General features: G+C 38.1%; 3 protein-coding genes across 4 annotated transcripts in view; all 3 read right to left on the bottom strand.

Moving 5' to 3' along the window:
• The window catches only part of LOC122642603 (carbon catabolite repressor protein 4 homolog 1-like), a 9,410-nt gene extending 2,403 nt beyond the window's left edge, over nucleotides 1-7,007 (bottom strand). For both annotated transcript variants that reach the window (XM_043836121.1, XM_043836122.1), the window contains exons 1-8: nucleotides 6,245-7,007; nucleotides 2,960-3,722; nucleotides 2,240-2,326; nucleotides 1,946-2,029; nucleotides 1,775-1,861; nucleotides 1,618-1,686; nucleotides 266-319; nucleotides 85-176 (exon numbers count right to left, since the gene is read on the bottom strand). In XM_043836121.1, the coding sequence (XP_043692056.1) occupies nucleotides 85-176; nucleotides 266-319; nucleotides 1,618-1,686; nucleotides 1,775-1,861; nucleotides 1,946-2,029; nucleotides 2,240-2,326; nucleotides 2,960-3,722; nucleotides 6,245-6,402 (1,394 nt within the window). In that variant the 5' untranslated portion in view covers nucleotides 6,403-7,007. The remainder of the gene's footprint in view (nucleotides 1-84; nucleotides 177-265; nucleotides 320-1,617; nucleotides 1,687-1,774; nucleotides 1,862-1,945; nucleotides 2,030-2,239; nucleotides 2,327-2,959; nucleotides 3,723-6,244) is intronic.
• The window catches only part of LOC122642609 (non-specific lipid transfer protein GPI-anchored 14-like), a 25,560-nt gene extending 8,529 nt beyond the window's left edge, over nucleotides 1-17,031 (bottom strand). Inside the window, exon 1 of the mRNA XM_043836130.1 lies at nucleotides 17,026-17,031. The gene's annotated coding sequence lies outside the window, so the exon portion shown is untranslated. The remainder of the gene's footprint in view (nucleotides 1-17,025) is intronic.
• LOC122642611 (60S ribosomal protein L21-1) lies at nucleotides 16,593-19,096 on the bottom strand. Its single transcript, XM_043836134.1, has 2 exons — nucleotides 18,790-19,096; nucleotides 16,593-16,942 (listed from the first exon to the last, which is right to left on the bottom strand). The coding sequence occupies exons 1-2, from the start codon at nucleotides 19,024-19,026 to the stop codon at nucleotides 16,685-16,687; spliced, it is 495 nt and encodes a 164-aa protein (XP_043692069.1). The 5' UTR covers nucleotides 19,027-19,096; the 3' UTR covers nucleotides 16,593-16,684.
• Between the last annotated feature and the right edge of the window lie 114 nt (nucleotides 19,097-19,210).

Genomic DNA, 19,210 nt, shown 5'->3' with positions numbered 1-19,210 from the left:
GATAATATTCAAGCTGCTGATTATTTTAAGATGAATTTTAAGTTGCACATGTGAAATGGAAACGTAATTAGATTGAGGATCAACCTTCCAGGAACTGAATTAAAATCTCCACAAACCAACATCGGAATCTCAGCACTGCTTGCTATCTTCTCCAATCCTTTTAAGAGAGTATGGACCTGATAGAATGACCAAGAAAATACTCAATGAAACATAATACAGGAACAAATTTATAAACTAGAGAAGCAAAGAATGCTTGGATAAGAACCTGCCAGAGCTTAACATCCTTGAGATCTTGGTGAACATTTAGATGTGTATTTGCCTGTACTCCAATCCCACAAGGTAAAAACCAAAAGCAATAGTCAAGATGTGACAAGATGTTCCTTAAGAATTCCTTTATGAGGAAAAAAAGAAAGGGGAAAGAGGATAAGAAATTTTAAATGCAGACATTTCCATGTTTAATAAGCAAAAGGCGAGAAGCAAGTTACTCCCAATTTCAAATGAATTGTTGGGTTCTTCTAGTGTTGTTACAGCTGTTTGGATATGTGGCATATTTTTACTCAAATCCTCTGATTGATTTTTCTGCTCTTGTGAAATCAACAATGATGATTAACAATCGCTTGGGAAATCAGAAATTTCTGATCCATTTAATCAGTTGTGTGTAGTGAGGAGATGCACCAAATTCCTGTCCAAGACAGCAAAGCAGGTTTTAAGAACCGTAATTTCCACTCTGGATGTGGGGGCCTAGAAACCATTCCAAGGATCAACATTGAGCTCACATTTGATGGAATGGAAGCTAAAAATTTCCATTAGGGTTACACTTTTAGGCTAAAAATATCTATTACACACTTTACTCTTCAAAATTTACGCACCATGTCGAACATCTAATTCCAAATGAGACCTCGTCTGCAAATGACAAAGCTAACCAACTCACAAGCGGTACGATCACAATGCTTCATAGAGAATTCTGCACCCACAATTTAGATCATTTTTGTTATGCCACTGAAATTGCTCTTTACAATCCCAGATTCAATCCAGTGTATAGTTTGACTTACAGCCCCCCCCTCCTCCCACACTTTCTCTAGCTCCCCCCCAGGGAAAAAGTCAAAGCAGAAAATGTGAGGCCTAAAGCTACACAAAATGGTTTTAACAGAAGTCGTTGCCATATTATTTGATGTAAATGCTTCCTCAAAGCGCTTTCATCACCAGTTTCACATTATAGTGTCCCTTGTTTCAGCCAAGGCAACATTGCATTCAAAGAATCACTTGAAGCAACAACAACAACTCAGCCTTAACCCAACTAAATGGAATCGGCAATCGGTTGAAGCACCAAGATATAAAAACATGCACTGAATACAAAGTGCAGTCATATGATCAAAGATGTCTTCAAGGTATGAAGCAAAGCATGCTTATGGATATCAAACACCATTTCATAAAAGTAAGATTACCCAAATACAAAAACAAAGTCACTCTTGCAATGTACACGGGGAAGGAATTTTGACCAAACCTATTAATTAAACAAAGTTCATATTTGACATCATGAATGATATACGAAAAAAAATATGTGGCAAAACTTCTAACTAGAGAGCTAGTTGACATGAGCATAGATTAATAACTTACCACGCAAAGAAGCTGACGCCTGTCAGTGATAAACTTTGCCTCCAGAACTGCTATTAGTGCGACATTATCCTATATATAGAAAATAAATCATTAGAAGCAGAAAAAATGAGAGTCAATGAGGACTGTATACTATTAAATCCTAGTGCAGTCAAGCCACCTTAAGCAATCTATTTAAAGCAGCTTTCTTCTGAGTACTTGGTATTACAGCATCAGTCAAAGATTGTGCAGCCTTATTAAATTCAACCTGCATGCAAGCATAAAAATCTCAGAATAATTGAGACAAGTAAAGAACCATGGGAAACAATCTACCAACATAATATCTACAAACCTCATATTTTTTGACATGCGTAAATCTGTCTCTGCGGAAAAATATTGCACAACCATCAATTGCATAAGCACTTCCACCATAAACCTGCCACACAAGAGGGGGAGGAGAGAAGAAAACATAAACGACCATGGAACATGAAAATTATAAGTTCAGCCATCATAAAATGAAAGGCAGAAGCAGATTCATGCGGGCTCATCCCAAATAATTGGGAAAAGGCTTAGTTGAGTGAAGTTGAAAAGAATATCAAATCCTCTTAAATGTCAGCAATGAGAGCCACAAAATTTAGAAGCAAACCTCTGTTGTTCTTTTCTTGTAAAGAGCTTGATAACCGTGTTTGTCCAGCTCAGGAGTGAAAAATCCTTCAAAATGATCACTTTGAACCTGAAAGGAAGAAACACAACACCTTTAGTTTACATAGAATCCATAATATAAGAGATGCTCATATGTCTTAGGAGCTATCATAATGCTAAAACTTCAACAAGAATAATGCACCTACTAATTTGTCCAAAACTGTTGTGTATGTTAAAATTAGTGTTTTAAAGGGCAGGTGATGCTTAAATAAGTATTCAGGCACACCACAAGCATGGCTCAAAGAAAATACCTCAAGGCATTTCTTTTTGCCTTGTCAAAAGATTTAATTGAAAAAGGAAAAGAATTAGGATAACTTCTGTTGAAATGGATGTAAGTATTCAACCTTCCAGCGACAAGAGAAGATTACTATTTCATGCATGAAATGGTTTAAGTTTTGACTTTTAACATTTAGCTAAACTAGCCAGCAAGGCACAGGATTGGAAAGAAACAAATAATAACCATGAAGCTCATAACTGGTATCAGGTGGGCTGATTTTTCAGAGATGGACAGATGCCTGTGTAGTATGCTAACCATTAGTACTTGGGGATCAATGCTTATCAAATCATAATCAAGCAAGATGCAGACATACAGCGTACATTTTCCACTCTTCAGAGCCAACAAATTCAAAGACAGAATGACAAGACTGATTCTATACCAATGTACCTCTTGAAGACAAATGATGTCTGCACGGTAGCCAACAATTTCTCGTAACAAATTCTGTCTGCGATAAGGCCAGGAAAGGGCCCAAGAAGGGCAGTAACTGTATGATTCACTTGTGGCATATGCATCAGAAAGAATGTTATATGAGAGTACAGTGAAGGTTTCTGAGGATGCAGTACGGCCATTTGAATCCAAATGCCCAATTACATCAACTCCACTGACTGGAATCAAACGACGAGGACTAGGGGAGGGAGCTGGGATGACACGGGAGGTCAAAATAGTGTTAACATGTCCAATAGGCAATTTAGACTCTGCATCTACAGCTACACATTCAAACTTAAGAACATGGCCAATATCATCAGCAGTTGGAGTGTATGTTTTGGAACGTCCAACTTCAAACCAGGTTTCACCACCACTTCTTTCTGTAACAACTGCGGGATATAAAGGTGCAGAACCATTATTCAAGCTAGAAGTATGTCCTATGCTTGTTGAACTAGATAAGCTTGCATTTATTGCTCCAGATCCAGAGCTATTAAAGCGCCCAAATAACTCTTCCTCTTCAGTTCCATTTTCGTTTACAGCACTTGCTGCACGATCATGTAGAACACGATGATGTTGCCATGCATCTGAAAAACACCTAGGTGAGCAGTGGTAACTTTTGGCAACAGCTATCTTAGCTTTAACACAACCTAAGCACTGCAAGGTAGCTGGTTCAGAGGGATGTATACTGCACACAGCAACTTTTCTGTCACTTTGTATGCGATACCTGCAACACAGAATAGGTGAATGAGAAAAAAGTAAACGGCCAAATATTGCAGGACAGACCCCAATGGACCAGGCACAAGGCATAGCAAACAGAGCATTATGAATGGGCAATACCTCAAATGGCTACCTGAAACTAGGGGTAAGATCACTACAATGACAAAAAAACAATAAAAATAATAATAATAATGGAAGTCAGCCCCCAGAAAATCACAGAGGCCCAAGATGGACTTTGAGCATTTATAATCAACTGATGCACAAAACCAAAGAAAAAGATGAGCATTTATTTGGATCTGGCGTCAACATTCATATAATTACTGATGTTGGCACAAGATGGTAGGAATGTAGCATACTTCTAAGTGTTTGGTCGTTTTATTGACACCAACAACTATGCTTCGAAGGCAAAATCAGTATCTCAAGAGGTTCTCCCAGAGAACCAAATCCCTCACATGCATATCCAATTTAAATTTATGGAATGTCTAAGGCATAACATATAACTGAAAGAGCAAAGCCATGAAAATATAGACTCCCAACATAATAGGTTTCTAAAGAAAGAAAGTTGATCTGCTTTACCACATCCCCCATTGTTGCACCGGAGATTAACATGGGAACACATTTACCAGAGAAATAGTCACATTATTTATGATAATCGAGGCATTTGCCATAAACTGAACAGATAAAATGCCACAGTTAGATCAATATCAAAGAAACAGTAAAATTATGGAGTATGAATAGTTTGTGGACCCACTAAAAGTTCCTTCTTCCAGTGTAGTGGTTCAGAATTGGTCATTTGATCAATTTACAGGGGGCAATTGAGAAAAAAATGGGGGCCTCAGTTGTTGGCTTTAAATTATTTAATTTCTCCTCCATTTTTTTAATGCAGATCTTTCAAGTAATTAAGGGTGTTTTGGGAATTCTATGAATTTATATATTTAAGTTCATCCAGTTTTTTGAGTATTTTTTCAGTACATCTATAGTTAAGAGTTCAATATATGATACATGGGAACAAAGATTTTATCCCTTTACGATTATGAAATTTGAAACAGGGTTTCCTCTAGCAATGGACTTTTTGCATGAGTTGCACTTCACCTATTCCAATATATATTCTTGGTTGTTTGTTCTTTCTTTTATCTTTTCTTGACTTGTTCTTTTATAATTTCTTAATATCACTCTTTGTTAGACAGACAATGACCTAAATAGAAGAATCAATCAACAATAACAAAAAGCCAATCGTCTTTGTACACCATACGAAACCATAAGCTGGGGAAAAGTATTTAATTCCTATTAGGTTCCCCTCTCCATTCACAGAAAGGACCCTGGTATGCCAGGCTCCATACAAACTGAATCTCAAAAAATAATGAGTTCTTTAACTCCATACACAACTCAATAAGAAGGTTAAAAATACCCTTCGCATATACCCTGATAACTTTCAACAGTTAATCTTTGATTTCAAAAAACCAACTAAACCATTCTTGATCCAACCACCAAACATCAAAACTGCAGAGAGAACATCCCAACACCAATACAGGTAGGCATGCATACATAGGCATATTCTGGATTGGCCATGTGTGAAAATTCAGAGCTAAATTGAATCATATACACTCCCATGTTTTGGCATTTTCCACAATATTTTCAGCCATCTATTTTTCAAAAATTTCATATTCTGGGTGGATTTTCAAAAGCTTTATTTCACCAAATGGCACCCTGTTTGGCCTGAAACTTGACATCTGTGCAGGAGACAGCGGGCCCTACCTATCTACAAAAGCTTGAGTCCCACCCAACCTACCATGGGCATATATAAGGGTGATACAGGAATGCACTCCTAAGTGGGCTATCCAATAAATGATTTAAGGATTCTAAAAGAAAAAGTAAAATGTTAAGATAGATTGAAAATCAGGAGGTCCTCATAACATCTTAACTTCAAAAACGGATGGTCATGACCAGTTTAAGTACTGCTTTGACAGGGTCCAGAAATAGGTGGGTCAGTCCTTAACTATGTTGTTTTTTGCATGAACTGCTACAAGTCCTCAAACTCAAATTGGGGTGTCTTCACACCGGCAGCCTGGGAATGTCTCAACTAACATGACAAAATGACTACCCCACGAACAACATAAGTAGACTTTTGTGCCTAAAAGTGGCATATTTAGAAATTTATGGCGGATAATATAAGCTACAAAATTGCAATATTAAGAGCAAAGGAAGAACGAACCCATCAATTTTTATCAATCTACAACTCTCAACTAACAAACACTGATCAGACTAACAAATCCAACAAGCCACATAACATAGCATAAAATGTACACATGAAATGAAAATGTCAAAAACCACCCAATCAACCACATCGACAACAAATGGCGTTGCATAACCAGGTGCATTTAAGTGAAGGCGACTGAAATGTTGAAATTTTTACAAAGAACAGCAATATCAAATGTTGCCAAGGTATCCACGAGACAAAAAGGAGTACTAAACAGTTAAGCAGCAGAAAACAGAGATCGAACCAGAGCCAGGGAGCAAAGCAGTACTTACCACTTGTATCTCAAGTAGAAGCCATCGAGTGGCGCTGATTCAGGAACATCATCGGTAGTGATGGAGTTATCTGGTCGCCGCAACAGCACATACGGCGTAAGCTCGCAGCCTACGATAGGAATGTCGGACGGAAGGTGCACCCTTAGCACGCTCAGCATGCTTCCCCCTCCAACAATTCCGTTCCACGATCCACAGACCCAAACCCTAACCCAGACGCTAAAACCTCCTTGGCTCCGAACGTGCAACTGAATTCCAAAGAGAGGCGGAAACCAGGCGGATCCGCCATCACTGGACCTTGAAATCCGCCAGCCTTGATAAATCCAACTTAACCCTAGATATTAATATCTTCTATTTAGTATCTATCACCGGAAGAGATTCTAAAACCCTAAAGAAAAGCGAAGGGTTTTTTTTTTTCAGAAATCGAATAAGTGGTTCGATTTGAACTTAAAAGGAGATTATTCTGAGGAAAAAAATTATCTTTGGTTGAAAAGATCGAAATCGAATAACAAAACAAGGGTACAGTTTATTGATTTAAGCAAGAAATGAGAATCAAAGAAGACAAGCGAAATTATAGAAAGAAGGATCTATGTGAGGGGTTTAATAAAGAGCGAAGAAGAAGAGAAGTGAATAAGCGCTCTCTTGGTCGTCTCTCCATTCTCTTCGGAATCAAAACAGAGAAGCCCCAATATATGCCTGCTTCGCTTCTTTTCTGTAATCTGTACTTTGCCCTTTTGAGTCTTCCACGCCTCTCTGCCTGTCTCACCCCCTGGTTTAATATTGATCGCTTTTTTAAAAAATAAAAAATTTGGCAAACATGGTTCTCACTTCTCAGTGTCAGTACTCTACCCGCGTATCGGCCGATATTTGTACTAGTATCACTGTGTATCAAATATCAATACGGATCAGAAGTATCGGCCAAATAAAAGGTGCTCGTTTTGAGGTGGATTCCATCTTGACGGCTGTGAGCCATTCTTGTAAGTTTACGTACGTGAATGTGAGCCCAACTCAAGATATTGTTATCTAGGCATGTAGTGCGTGCACGAGCACAATGGCCAATAACAAGAGCATTTGATTGAAAGCGATTTTTTAGATCATTGGGGGTTAAGCGGTAATTTCGCATAGTCCTATGTTTGGGCGTTGGAACCTCACGATCAGTTACTTTTTTCCTTTGTTAAATAATAACATATGAAGAGACATAGTGTATGCCTTAGGCTCATAAAGCCTTTTTTTCCTAAATTCAATTTAAGGGTAAAAGGAGTCTGCCCCAGAGCATCGCTCCCACGACCAGATACCGCAAAATGACTCCCCAACCCCTACGGAAGGCATAAATCCCATCCCTGTTGATACTTTCATGACTGCTCTTATTGGCTCTCATGCTGGCGCATGGGCACGACAGGATACCTTTGGGCTTGCTTCATAACAAAATTTCAATCCTATGAAGCTAGTTTTAGGATACAAATATGTGAGTTGTTCTCCTTATCCATAGATCCTTATGGTTAAGGGTGTCAAGATCTAGTCCGAACCGACAAGACCGACCCATATCCAAATCGAAAGCTGAACCGAATGAAACCAATAAAAATATTGAGTATACGATTATGAATGGGTGAATCGATTATCCATATATTTCAATATTAATGAGAAATTTTCTAATTGTAAGGGAATTGTTACGAATCAATGAGTGTAAGGATATGAATAGGAAATTTGATTTACAACAATGCTTTCATTGATCTCTTGTTTACTATATTAATTGGATAATTAATGAATGATTTGATAGTAGGGTTCATTTTGTTATTTCAATATTAGTTATCTTCTGAATGACTAGTTATTCATTGATTTCAAAATTAGTTATCTTCCTTTTACAATTAATTATAAATAATGATATGATTTGTAACAATAATTTTACTATAAACTTTATTTATCCAATTGATTTCAATATTAGTTATTTTTTTCTCACAATTTATTCTTCCTTGTTTGATTACAACATGAATACATCAAATCTATTTTCTTATTAATGGTTGTTTAATTGTTTAACTTGGATAAAGTGAATTAAAGTGTTTTATTGAATATTTTCTTATGACAAATTATGACTGTAAGATTTAACTGTGGTTCAAACTCGAAAAACAAATCGATCTACATTGATATCAATTTGATATTGAAAAATCGAAATAAACTAAAAACAACTCCAAAGTTTCTCAACGATTTGGTTTTGGTCTTAGTGCCTCACTAATTTTGATATCAAAATCTATTCAACTCGATTAAAACCGGGCCAAACTGACCGTTTGACACCCCTACTTATGGAGAAGCCTTCTATAAAACCTGCTAAAAGAGAGAGAAAAATAGAAAGAAAAGAAGCACGTGTGTAGAATCTATAAGGCTATTACTACTATCTAAATAAAGGGAAACAGTTTCCTGTCCAGGAGTGTGGCCTACGCCAACACTCCCATGTGTCTATCTCTCTCCTCCTTAAAACAAGGGGGTAGAGGTGTCTTCTCACATGGGGAGGAGAGAGATAGACTCATGTAGGCCACACTCTTGGACAGAGATCTTTTTTCCCTAAATTAATTAGATTTGGTCTTAAAAATAGTCATACTCACACACGTTAACGCTACTAGAGTACCAAGTGGACGCATACCAGTTTGGACTTTGCAAGTTTTCTTTTTCACAGTTTTTTTTTACTTGATAGAAGTCTTTTTCACAGCTAGGGTACCTAACATAGTAACATACGGACAAATTGTAGTTTTTTTTTTGGGTGCAGTTGTCAAGGGCCTATTGGCCCCACAATGGGACGAAGTTTTGTTGCTAGGAAATGGGATCTTAAGGGGTATTTTAGAAAATACTAAAACCTAGGAGGGTATTTATGAACCCAAAGGGGAAGTGAATTATTCCATTTCCTTAGCTGCTAGCCTTGTAGCAGGAACATTCCTACTATGGACGTAGCAGCAAAAATTTCCCCCCCCCACAATGAGGCAAGGAGAAGACTCACACGGGATCAAATATGGTACCCACATGGGCTCCACTTTCCGGAAAGCAAGTAAATGTGGACTTGATGCCGTTAAGGAGACTTCGCCACCAATCAAGCTCTTGACGCAATAGCGAACCACCAAGACAGATTGTAGTTTAGTTACCCATGTTTCACATATTGCGTTTGCGGTATTTAAATTGGATTTTAAATAACTCAGTTACTCAAAAAAAATTTTCCTTTTTCCAATTGTACCTTTGTAAATAGTTATTTTTATTTTAAAATATAAAAAGGGGCACAATTCTCTGTGTTGTAGCACTGACTGCGCCCAGGCACATGGGGGTGGGCGCAATGACCACCCTGCCCCCTGAGTGGCAAACCCATGTGCCTGGGCGCAGCCTGCGCTGCGGCACAGAGAACATTCTCCCATATAAAAAACTAACAGGACTCACATCACCATTCCTTCTCCTCCTGCAATTCCACCAGCCCCCACTCCCTGCTGCAAACCCAACTCACCCAACCCATCCCCCTACCCTCGCTGTAACCTAACCTGACCACTTTGCTCCACCCTCCCCGTCTCCCCCTCCCTCTGCCTTGATATTGCGTTTGATTATTGTAAGAACAATCACTTAGCCATCTCTCTCTAATTGGATCTGAAATTCTGAAAAATAAAATAGCTTCAATCTCCTTTGTTAAACACACATGTTTCATCTTCACTTTTGCCTTGATGTGGTTGAGTCTTTGACAACAATTGCAGTTGCAGTTCTAGCGGATCCTTGGGGTGGTGGAAGCTAATGAGTTGAATGATCCTGATTTTGAGTACTCTATAGGGGCTACAATTGAATTGCCATTGAACCATGGAGAAGATTCAATGAAAACTTTTATATATATATAATACATCCTCAAAGCATTATAGTTTTTAGCACCTTAGGATACAATATTGTAAAAAATAATTAAGGGATCTCATTAATGATATTTACTTTAGGATAGCATTAACTAGCACAAAAAGAAAACTAGCTAATCAAGGTATCTTTTTTTTTTTTTGTAATTAAATGATTTATTGAGAGCGAACTTGTGGGTAACCTAAAGCATCCTAAACACAAAGTTCATGGAGTCAAGGAGTGAATTTGGTCATTATGTCTTACACGAGATTTACAAGACCTTCCTGGCCAGGCTATCAACAATACCATTGCTAGTCCTGAAAATATAAGAGAAAGAACATACACGAAAAGATGTTGCTATCCGAACATTGTCATGGATAATGGGAATAATCTAGAGATGAGTATAATCTCTGCTCGCCCTGTTGAGAGATGCTATAACCTTTGAATCTTCAAAGGTATCATTTAAAAGCCATATATCAAGAAGTCAGGAGTATTTCCTTTTGGTTTCCTCTGATTGCAAGTGGAAATGAAATGAAATCGCACAAATACAACGAAATGATAAAAAAATTCAAAACGTAAATAAAATAAAAACTTATGTAATATTTGTCACTAAAGGTCAACAGAAATACAATAAATAGGGAAAAAAAAAACACGAATTAGCATCTAGGCATTATCCAATTACAAGAAAGTCACATTATGATAGGTTTCTCATCTTTGGCATTGCAAACAGCAAGATACTTACCATAGAGAAATACAAAATTACTCAAAATGAAATCAACATGTCCCAAAGGCATCTCACATGACCTCAGGAAAAATATCTCCTCCAGTTCTCTGCCCGGCCCAGTTCTCCAGTTCCTCTAATAGGGGGTGGTGAACCCCACCAGGGCATAGTATTTGGGCAGGGGTAGGGTGATCATTCCAACCCCCCCTGTTATAGGAACTAGGGAACTGGGCCGGACAGAGAACTGAAGGTGATAAAGATCCTCTCCCTAGACCTAGTTATTATTTGCGAAAGTTCTACGGAGCCTGACCTCAAATATTGGACCCACTAGAATGGGCTTCCAACAAGTCGGGTTTTGTTTTGAGGCCCAAAGAGGTAATTTAGGCCTATAGGATTACTCTTGGCCCACCCCAAGCCCAGCCAATTGATATAAAATTTTGGTCCTGGCCTCAATAGGTTGCCGCATCCATCATGCATGGACTGGTTGGCTGTGGGACCAATAATTTGGGCTGAATTTGAACCTATGCCAAGATTTCCCAGGCCAAGTTAGGTATGGGCCAAATGACCGAGGACGATTTTAAACTGAGATCCAATCTAACCCTAGCAAAGTGAATGATTGAGAACTGGACTGAATTGGACTGGTCGGGCTATCAGTTCGCATGGAATTGACCAAATATAAGGGTATTCAGAGGCTTTTGATTATTTTTTTTTTTGGTAAGGAATGAATTTACTGATGATAAGCATGTGTACAACCAGAGGCTTTTGATTGATACTAACTTGACTACTCTTGCAAAGGCAATTAGGTCTTCAAAGGTTTCGTGGTTCTTTTATAATTAGATGTTTTGCTCTCTAGCCTTACATGAGATCCATTATATGGAATATTTCTCACAATTATCATCAGGCTAATATGGTCGCCGATCTCCTAGCTAAGAAGGCAACGAAATCTTCTTCTTCTTTTCTAACGAGCCAACATCTTGATTTTGTGGGACATGAAGTCATGGGATGGGATCTTTATCACCTCCAGTTCTCTGCCCGGCCCAGTTCCCCAGTTCTTATGGGAAGGCAATGAGGTCATTTCATATGAGAGAGAGAGAGAGAGACGGTGACAGCGTACCCTCCCCTGGCGGCTCAAAGAACCTTTTTCCTAACAATCATTAGACCAAGTTTTCTTTCACTCACATTGAAAAAAGTATCGCCTCATCAATGCCATCGACCCCCATTTTATTGGATTAGGGAGAGATGTTTTCGACCTTGTACAATAGAGAGTGAGAGTTTATTAAAACGTAGGAATCCAATCACATGGTCATATCACCATTGGTGAGAGAAATCTTCTAGCTTTCTCCACAGATGAAGGAAAACTTTTGCCATTTCTATTGAAGATTGTAATTTAAAGTCAAACACACAAGGGAACTTGCTTTCAAAGAAAATATTGTTACCACTTACCAAATGATAAGAAGAAGATTCTGGGTTGGGGATTAAAGCATTCATTGCCTATTACACTTCACACAGGTGGTTGATTACAATAATATGTGCAAACACAGATGGTGTTTTGGCACTTCCCCACACCATTGGGTTCTTCAGAACACTGGTTCATGCATTTCTGTGAATCACAACTCTCTGTGGAGTCCATTTTCTTATGGCATGTATGCTCTGGAAGTCTAATTGCATTTGCTCGATCCTCTGCACCCACAGCTTCATCAACTGTCACACAAAAAAAAGAGAAATAAAAAATAAAAAATTCACAAACTCATATTTGTTAAGGGATAGATTGATAGTTCTGTAAGTAATGAAATCAAATAATCCTGACCTGATGAGAGGAGAAGCAAGGTGAAGAGAAAGAATAGGCTGTAGGAGATCTTCATCTTTCAACTTCAATTTGGTGTACATTTCAGATCGACTTCTCTTCTGTATATAAAAAGAAGTTAAGAGGCCTCAAGATCTACTTTAATTTGATACTGTATAGAGATTATTAAGTAAAAGCAGACATTACTTTAAAAAATGAAGCCAATCTCTAATTATAAATGTAAAGAAAGAGAAGATTGAAAGTGACTTCAATCAAAGTATCTTGTTATCCTTGACTCACCTACTTAGCTTGTTTTAAAAATTGACTGAGTCTCTTTGCTTGAGAACATGGTTCCTTTGGTTCCTTTCTTTGTATATACTTCTCACACCATATCTTTTGAAAACTTTTGGTCGTTTAAGTTTACACCAAGGCCTAATTTCTTGGATATGCATTATTTGATGTATAGCAATACCTTCTTCTAGACAAGCCACTTAAATGTGTTATTGATGCTTGATGCTTTAGATATTGTTATTAAGCCCCAAACTTCTTCCCCATCCTCGAAAAAAAAAAAAAAAACAAAATTTTTTTTTTTGGGGGGAGAGGGTTGAGTATGTCACCAGCTTTCAGTAAGTTAGCGACATGCATAAATCACAAGGCTAGACATAGGACGGCAACGGCAAGGGAGACTTTTCCTAAAGGGCAGGAGAGAGGATGACAAATGCTGGCACCTTGGCAACGTGTCTACTCTTTTCTTCTTTTTTATTTTATAATTAAAAGTTGGGGAATAGAAAGCTACCTGGTCGTGTGCCTTGCGTGACGATCACTCCCAGACATAGAACCACCTTGGGACGCCTGGAAAATTCACCTTTACATGGGGCAAGGTGGTCATTTCTAGGCGCCACAAGGCGGTTCTGTGTCTTGGCGTGGTCACCTTGCTAAGCGCAGGACTAGGTAGCGTTCTCTTGATCTCCCTAGAGAGAAGTGATGATGGTTATCTAAACTCTGCATACTCCTTTCCCTTCCAAATTTTGGTGGATTTAGAGTGGCACAAGTAAAGAAACTAAGTCCTATGGTTTTAGTGCACAATATCGGATCGGTTATTGGTCACCTACAAAATCGATATGGTATCTAGAATGGATCGTCGTATCGGACAAATTTACCCCTGAATCTCCTTTAAAAATGTGTTTTTTTTATAATCATTTTACCCTTTGTCTATATCGTGTCACCGATATGGTATCACACAGTATTAGGATCGGTTACTTGCAAAATCGATACATATCATCCGATACAGGTGATACAATATTGATACCTCAAATTAACCATGGTGAAGGCCGGCCTAACAGTTTTGGTTCCGTGTGGTGCGCAACCCTTGTGCCTAGGCACAGGGCCACACGAAATGACCATCATGCTGTCAAGGATTTTTACCTTTCCATGAGGGTGCGACAGTCATTTTGCACGGCCCTTGTTTGGGTGCAGGGGACCACACATCACATGCGACTAGGTAGCGTTCTCTTTCCCTTTATATATATATACAATTAATGCTAATTTTCAGGAGAAAATTAATACAATTAAAAGGCCCCAAGGTTGATCCATTGTGACCAAATGGTCATGGTTCGAATCTAGAAACAACCTCTCTATAGAAGTAGGGGTAAGGCTGCATACATTATGACCCTCCCCAAACCAATTCAGCTCTCCTCCAATCGTGGCGGGAGCTGGAAGATCCAACTTAACCCAGTCAAAACAGGGGTGTACCACCCACACCCATGATGTCAATGTACGCGCTCTCATTGACCCTCACACACGCACAAGTCATTTAGTGAATATAATCATCAATATTAAACTCAACCTTAATTTCATCTTTCAATAACGCAAACACTCCATTTAGTGAGAGGACCTGTTCGTCATTCAGATTTAGATTAGTGCATGCAATGCCAGAGAGGGGATTATATTTTCAGCTTGAAGCACTAGCTAGGAATTAAAAGTTGATTGGTGAAAAATAATTCATATAACTGACCTCATTTAGTTTGGATATGACTTAATTGAATTGAGTTTTTCATGTTGAAATTGTGATCTCTTTTTTTGGATTTTCTAATATTTTTATTTCTTGTTTACTTACTGATTGATTTCATTAAGGAAAAAGTCTCTCTAAACATGAGGTTTATGGAATGCCCACATGCATTGGAATTTTTTAATTTTTCTCTCTTAAAAAAAATGATATAAAAAGTTTATGTGAGTAGGTGTTTCCTACATCTCATCTTCAAAAACCCTTTCCCTTTCAATAGGGGAGGTCTGAAGAGATTCTCTCCTCACCATTCTCGGTTCAATAACTAAATTATAAAATAGTTGATAAAGATATAAGAAAATATAAAAAAAACACTCAGAGAAGTGAATAACGATTCATTCCCTGTCAAACCAGCCTCTGCAACCCTCTTCCATTTTCTATCAAAACTTCTTCACTTCTCATAACAAACAATCTATTTCACATGGTCAACAGCCGCTACTCCAATAATTTCTTCCACATTTTATAACCATTCACCGATTTCACTCTATAATCTTATTGTGAAATTGATGAATTATGTCTCCATAATAAAAGGAGCAATTACCCAGTGCTGGTGAGAGGTGACTTTGGAGTTGGTCAGAACCTTTGGCAGTTTTGAGCAAAATGGCAACCCTCAAAACTCAAACTCAGGCATTTGCAAATGCAGCCCTGACATGTGTTCATCATGCATTATTTACGGTAATAAATAAGAAGATATACATACGGAAGACGTTCCAGCCAAACTAGCTAACAGGAGAGGCCAACATGCATCAAAGCGAGCCAAGAACAGAGAGGACCCCCCTGCTAGAAGGTAAACGGTATTGAGTATACAAACTGAAGACATGACAGAAACTAAAAGCTCATCTCTCTCTCTCCATCAAACTAAGGGTGTCAATTGGGACGGTTCCGATACTTGGGATGGGACGGTACCGATAGCGATACCAATACCAAAAGTACCAATTTCAGTACTGTCCCATTTAGTTAACGAGACCAAATCTAAATCCCAATCCCGATTACTACCAGGACGGGACGGTACCGATTCTTAAACGGTTCTAGGCACTGTAGAAAAAAGGAGAAGAAGTTTAATTTTTTTTATAACAAGGCAGGTTTATTAGTGTTGTGGAATTTTTTCACTATCATGAAATCTAAGTTGTGTATTTAAATTATGAAATCATAGTTTTACTTCTTCAAACTCTCAAAGATCACATGTAATAAGCTTTTCATTTTTTTAAATCTAAAGAAATCCTACAAAATGGAAGAATCCTGTTGTGTTTCCTCTTTGATTTTCCCAAACAAAACTCTACTTATCACACGTCACATGATAGTATGGTACAAAGTACGAAGTGCAAAAACAAAGAACCTGATAGATGTAATTGGTCAAGGGAGGAAGGAAGATGGAGTATCACTGTAGCAGATTCCGTGAGGAGAGACTTCAAGCTATGACTATTGACCTGTTGTTCCTCTTCATATTCAAAAGGCAATTAGTGAAACCCTAATGAGTTGTAATTCTTATACCTTTTTTTAAAAAAAAAAAAAAAGATCTTATATACTCTTTCTTTTTAAACGGTACTAGTAGTTTCGATACCATCCAATACTTAATTGGTATTTCGGTACTAATACCGTTGGAAATCCCGTCCTAGAACCGTCCCGTCCCATTTATCATTCGGTACCAAAATCAAATACTAGTACTGTCCCATTTACTAACGGGACAGTTTGGTACCGGGTTTTAGCGGGACGGTATTGGGAAGGTTCCCGGTTCCGATCCCAAATTGACACCCTTACATCAAACAGTACAACAAATTGAATTGTTGCTAAAGCATTCCACAGGGCCATCATAATAGAGAGAATCTTCCTACAATAAAAATTACCCTTCAAGATCTCGAAGAGAAGGGCTTCAACTTGCATTTCTAACTCATAGATAAACGAATCAGATATTCTTGTTTACTAAAAAACAATCATAAATGTAAACAAAACTCAGATCTAAAGTTTCTAAATCCCAGCAGGGGTCCAAGAATACCAAAACAAAAACCGAAACAAGGGCAAAAATGAACTGCTGACCTAGTAACCACCTTTTAGATCATTAACAACATCATAGGGGATGGGGGTCACAGTTTCCAAAGTTGCACCTTCCACCATGAAACCTGGTTTAGGCCCCTCTGGCTGCCTCTTTGTGCTAATGACCTCACCTCGGGCCTTAGCCTCTGCCTTTAGTTGATCGTTCTTTACCTTCCGTAGTCGGAGTTCCTCTCCGCACCTTGAAATCTGAACATGCTCCACACGGACATGAATTCGTTTCCTGATTATTCTGTGTCCAACCTGCACCATTTACATGCACCAAAACACAAGGTAAATAAAACAAACAATGAAAAGTCATCAACACTAATCACTTTCACACAAACCAGCACACAGACCAAACTTTATAATAGGCAAACAACTGATCTCTAATGTAAGACTCAAAAAGTTCAAAGTAGGTAAAGTCTTTACTCCATTACAGGGTTTTTAATTAGGATTTGAAGATGCTTAGGAGCAGTTAGAGGGTTTCATGAAAGAGGATCTATCTTCTAGGAAAATAAAAAAACAGAAACATTCTCCTACCCCCAAAAATCAAAATCTTTAAATTTAATTAGTATAATATACTACCAGCTCCTTTCCATCATCCTTTTGATGAGCCTAGTGTTTGTACAATGCGACAAACGGTACTGCCCACCAAATCATCCAAAAGAAAATTCACCGGGTAACCATTTATTTAATGGATCATTAAGAAGTGATCAGACTAGGACTAGGGTGACCAACAGACTATGGAAACTATCTTCCTAGTGCTCCAATTAGTTATAATTCAACTAGCTGAACTTATTTTTGGTTGGACCTTGTTTCTAATTCCTACATATACTACTCTCTCAGACTTGAAATAGAACATATAAATTAAGAATCTGTCAATGAATATAATAGTGCATTATGCAGCAACAGTAGTAAATTTGACTCAGAAGATACTTTTGTAAGATGCTACTTGTTATGAAGTACACCAAAATACAATTGATCTACCAAAAATAGCTACCCAGGGGTTAGGCAGGGAACTCATTTTTGCTCAAAACCACATTAGAATGGAATATGGACACCGATGCCCCAGTGTGAAAATAAGGATCCTCAATGACCTCAGCGACCACATCCAATGCTCTCAATGAAGAACAAAATACCCCAAATCAAATTGAAGACCATTTTGGAGTATGATGATAATGTTTAACGAACATCAAATAACAGGATATAGATAGAAGAAAGAATTAAAAGAAATTCCAGAAATATTTTCCCAGAAATTAAGAAAAAATTGATTGAGACTCCCATTCCTTATCTTCAAATGAAATTCTATGTAAAACCAGAGTTTTTAGATGCTAAAGTCCATTTGACTGTACTTTCTCAGAGTTATACAATCTCTGGGAAAGGAACAAGGGTTAGAAACAATACTTCATATCTTTTTTACTTTTCATCCCGTGATTAGGGAGATTTATGGAAGCAAAAGCACATGTGTTGTCACTAAACCATACACGAATAGTCATTACTCTCCAATTACAGGAGCTTGTTGTGACGACTTGTTTTTTGATATTTCATCTTTGGCAATGTTCACATGATTTTTTTTCTCCCTATCTGTAATTGTTCTGGACAACTTTCCCCCTCCCCCCCTCATCTGTAACTTTTCTGGACAGGTTCACATGATCTGCCAGTAAACCAAAATCACTCTGTTACACAACCCAAAAAGATGTAAGTGTCATTACAGTAACTACGCTTGGAAGGCCAACTTTGTTTATACCCTTTATGATATTTAGTAATTCAGTTTCTCTGCAATTCTAGCTATTCAATCGTGTGCCTGCATAAACAGCTCTAAACGTGTTTGTTGTCTTAACTGCTCTTTTCAGTATTAAAGGACACTAATCAGTAATTAGACTTTGCTTATATAATTTTCATAGATCCCACAGGTAGTCGATAACATCTAAATCCACTACCCTACACTTCAAACTCAACTTAAAACAGCCCATTTCTTCAACAACAAAATATGAAACTTAAAAAGCGAATACCAATCCAAATTAAAAACCAGGAGCTATACAGAAATAATAGCATCCATTTTCCACAAGAAAAAAAGAGAGAGAATATAAGGAAAAGATTAGAGAGACCTGCTTATTGATTTCAACGCCAATTGCACGTTTGGTGACGTTCCAGACCCTACCGGTGCGGCCATGGTAGAATTTGTGTGGCATACCCTTGTGAACGGCTCCGTTAACCTTGACATCGACGAAATCTCCGATCTTAAATGTCCTCAGATACGTCGTTAATGGAATGTAACCCTTCTTCCTGAAGGGACGAGCGAACAGATCTCTCGTTCTTGATCGCACACCATGGCCAGCCGGCATCTTCTCACCCTCGCTTCACCAGGGAAGAGAACGTAAAATCAGAGAAGAAACAAAATAGGCTTAAGGCTTCAATTTATTTTCTTGCGTAAAACCCTAGCTCCTTTCTTATGCATGTTGCTAAGTTACGCTCATTGGTGATATTGGTTTAACCCGCGCATCCTCTCCCAGTGATGGATCCTCGTTG

Source organism: Telopea speciosissima, chromosome 10, assembly GCF_018873765.1.
Source record: "Telopea speciosissima isolate NSW1024214 ecotype Mountain lineage chromosome 10, Tspe_v1, whole genome shotgun sequence".
Classification (NCBI taxonomy): Eukaryota; Viridiplantae; Streptophyta; class Magnoliopsida; order Proteales; family Proteaceae; genus Telopea; species Telopea speciosissima.
The sequence above is the reverse complement of the archived record's forward strand: the minus strand, read 5'-3'. Positions and strand labels throughout refer to the sequence as shown.

What these genes read in the sequence shown, in the direction of transcription:
- LOC122642611 (XM_043836134.1), bottom strand. Translation starts at nt 19,026, where the DNA reads ATGCCGGCTGGCCATGGTGTGCGATCAAGAACGAGAGATCTGTTCGCT. An exon ending in GCGTTGAAATCAATAAGCAG is followed by an intron (nt 16,943 to 18,789) that starts GTCTCTCTAATC and finishes TAAATGGTGCAG; the next exon opens with GTTGGACACAGAATAATCAG.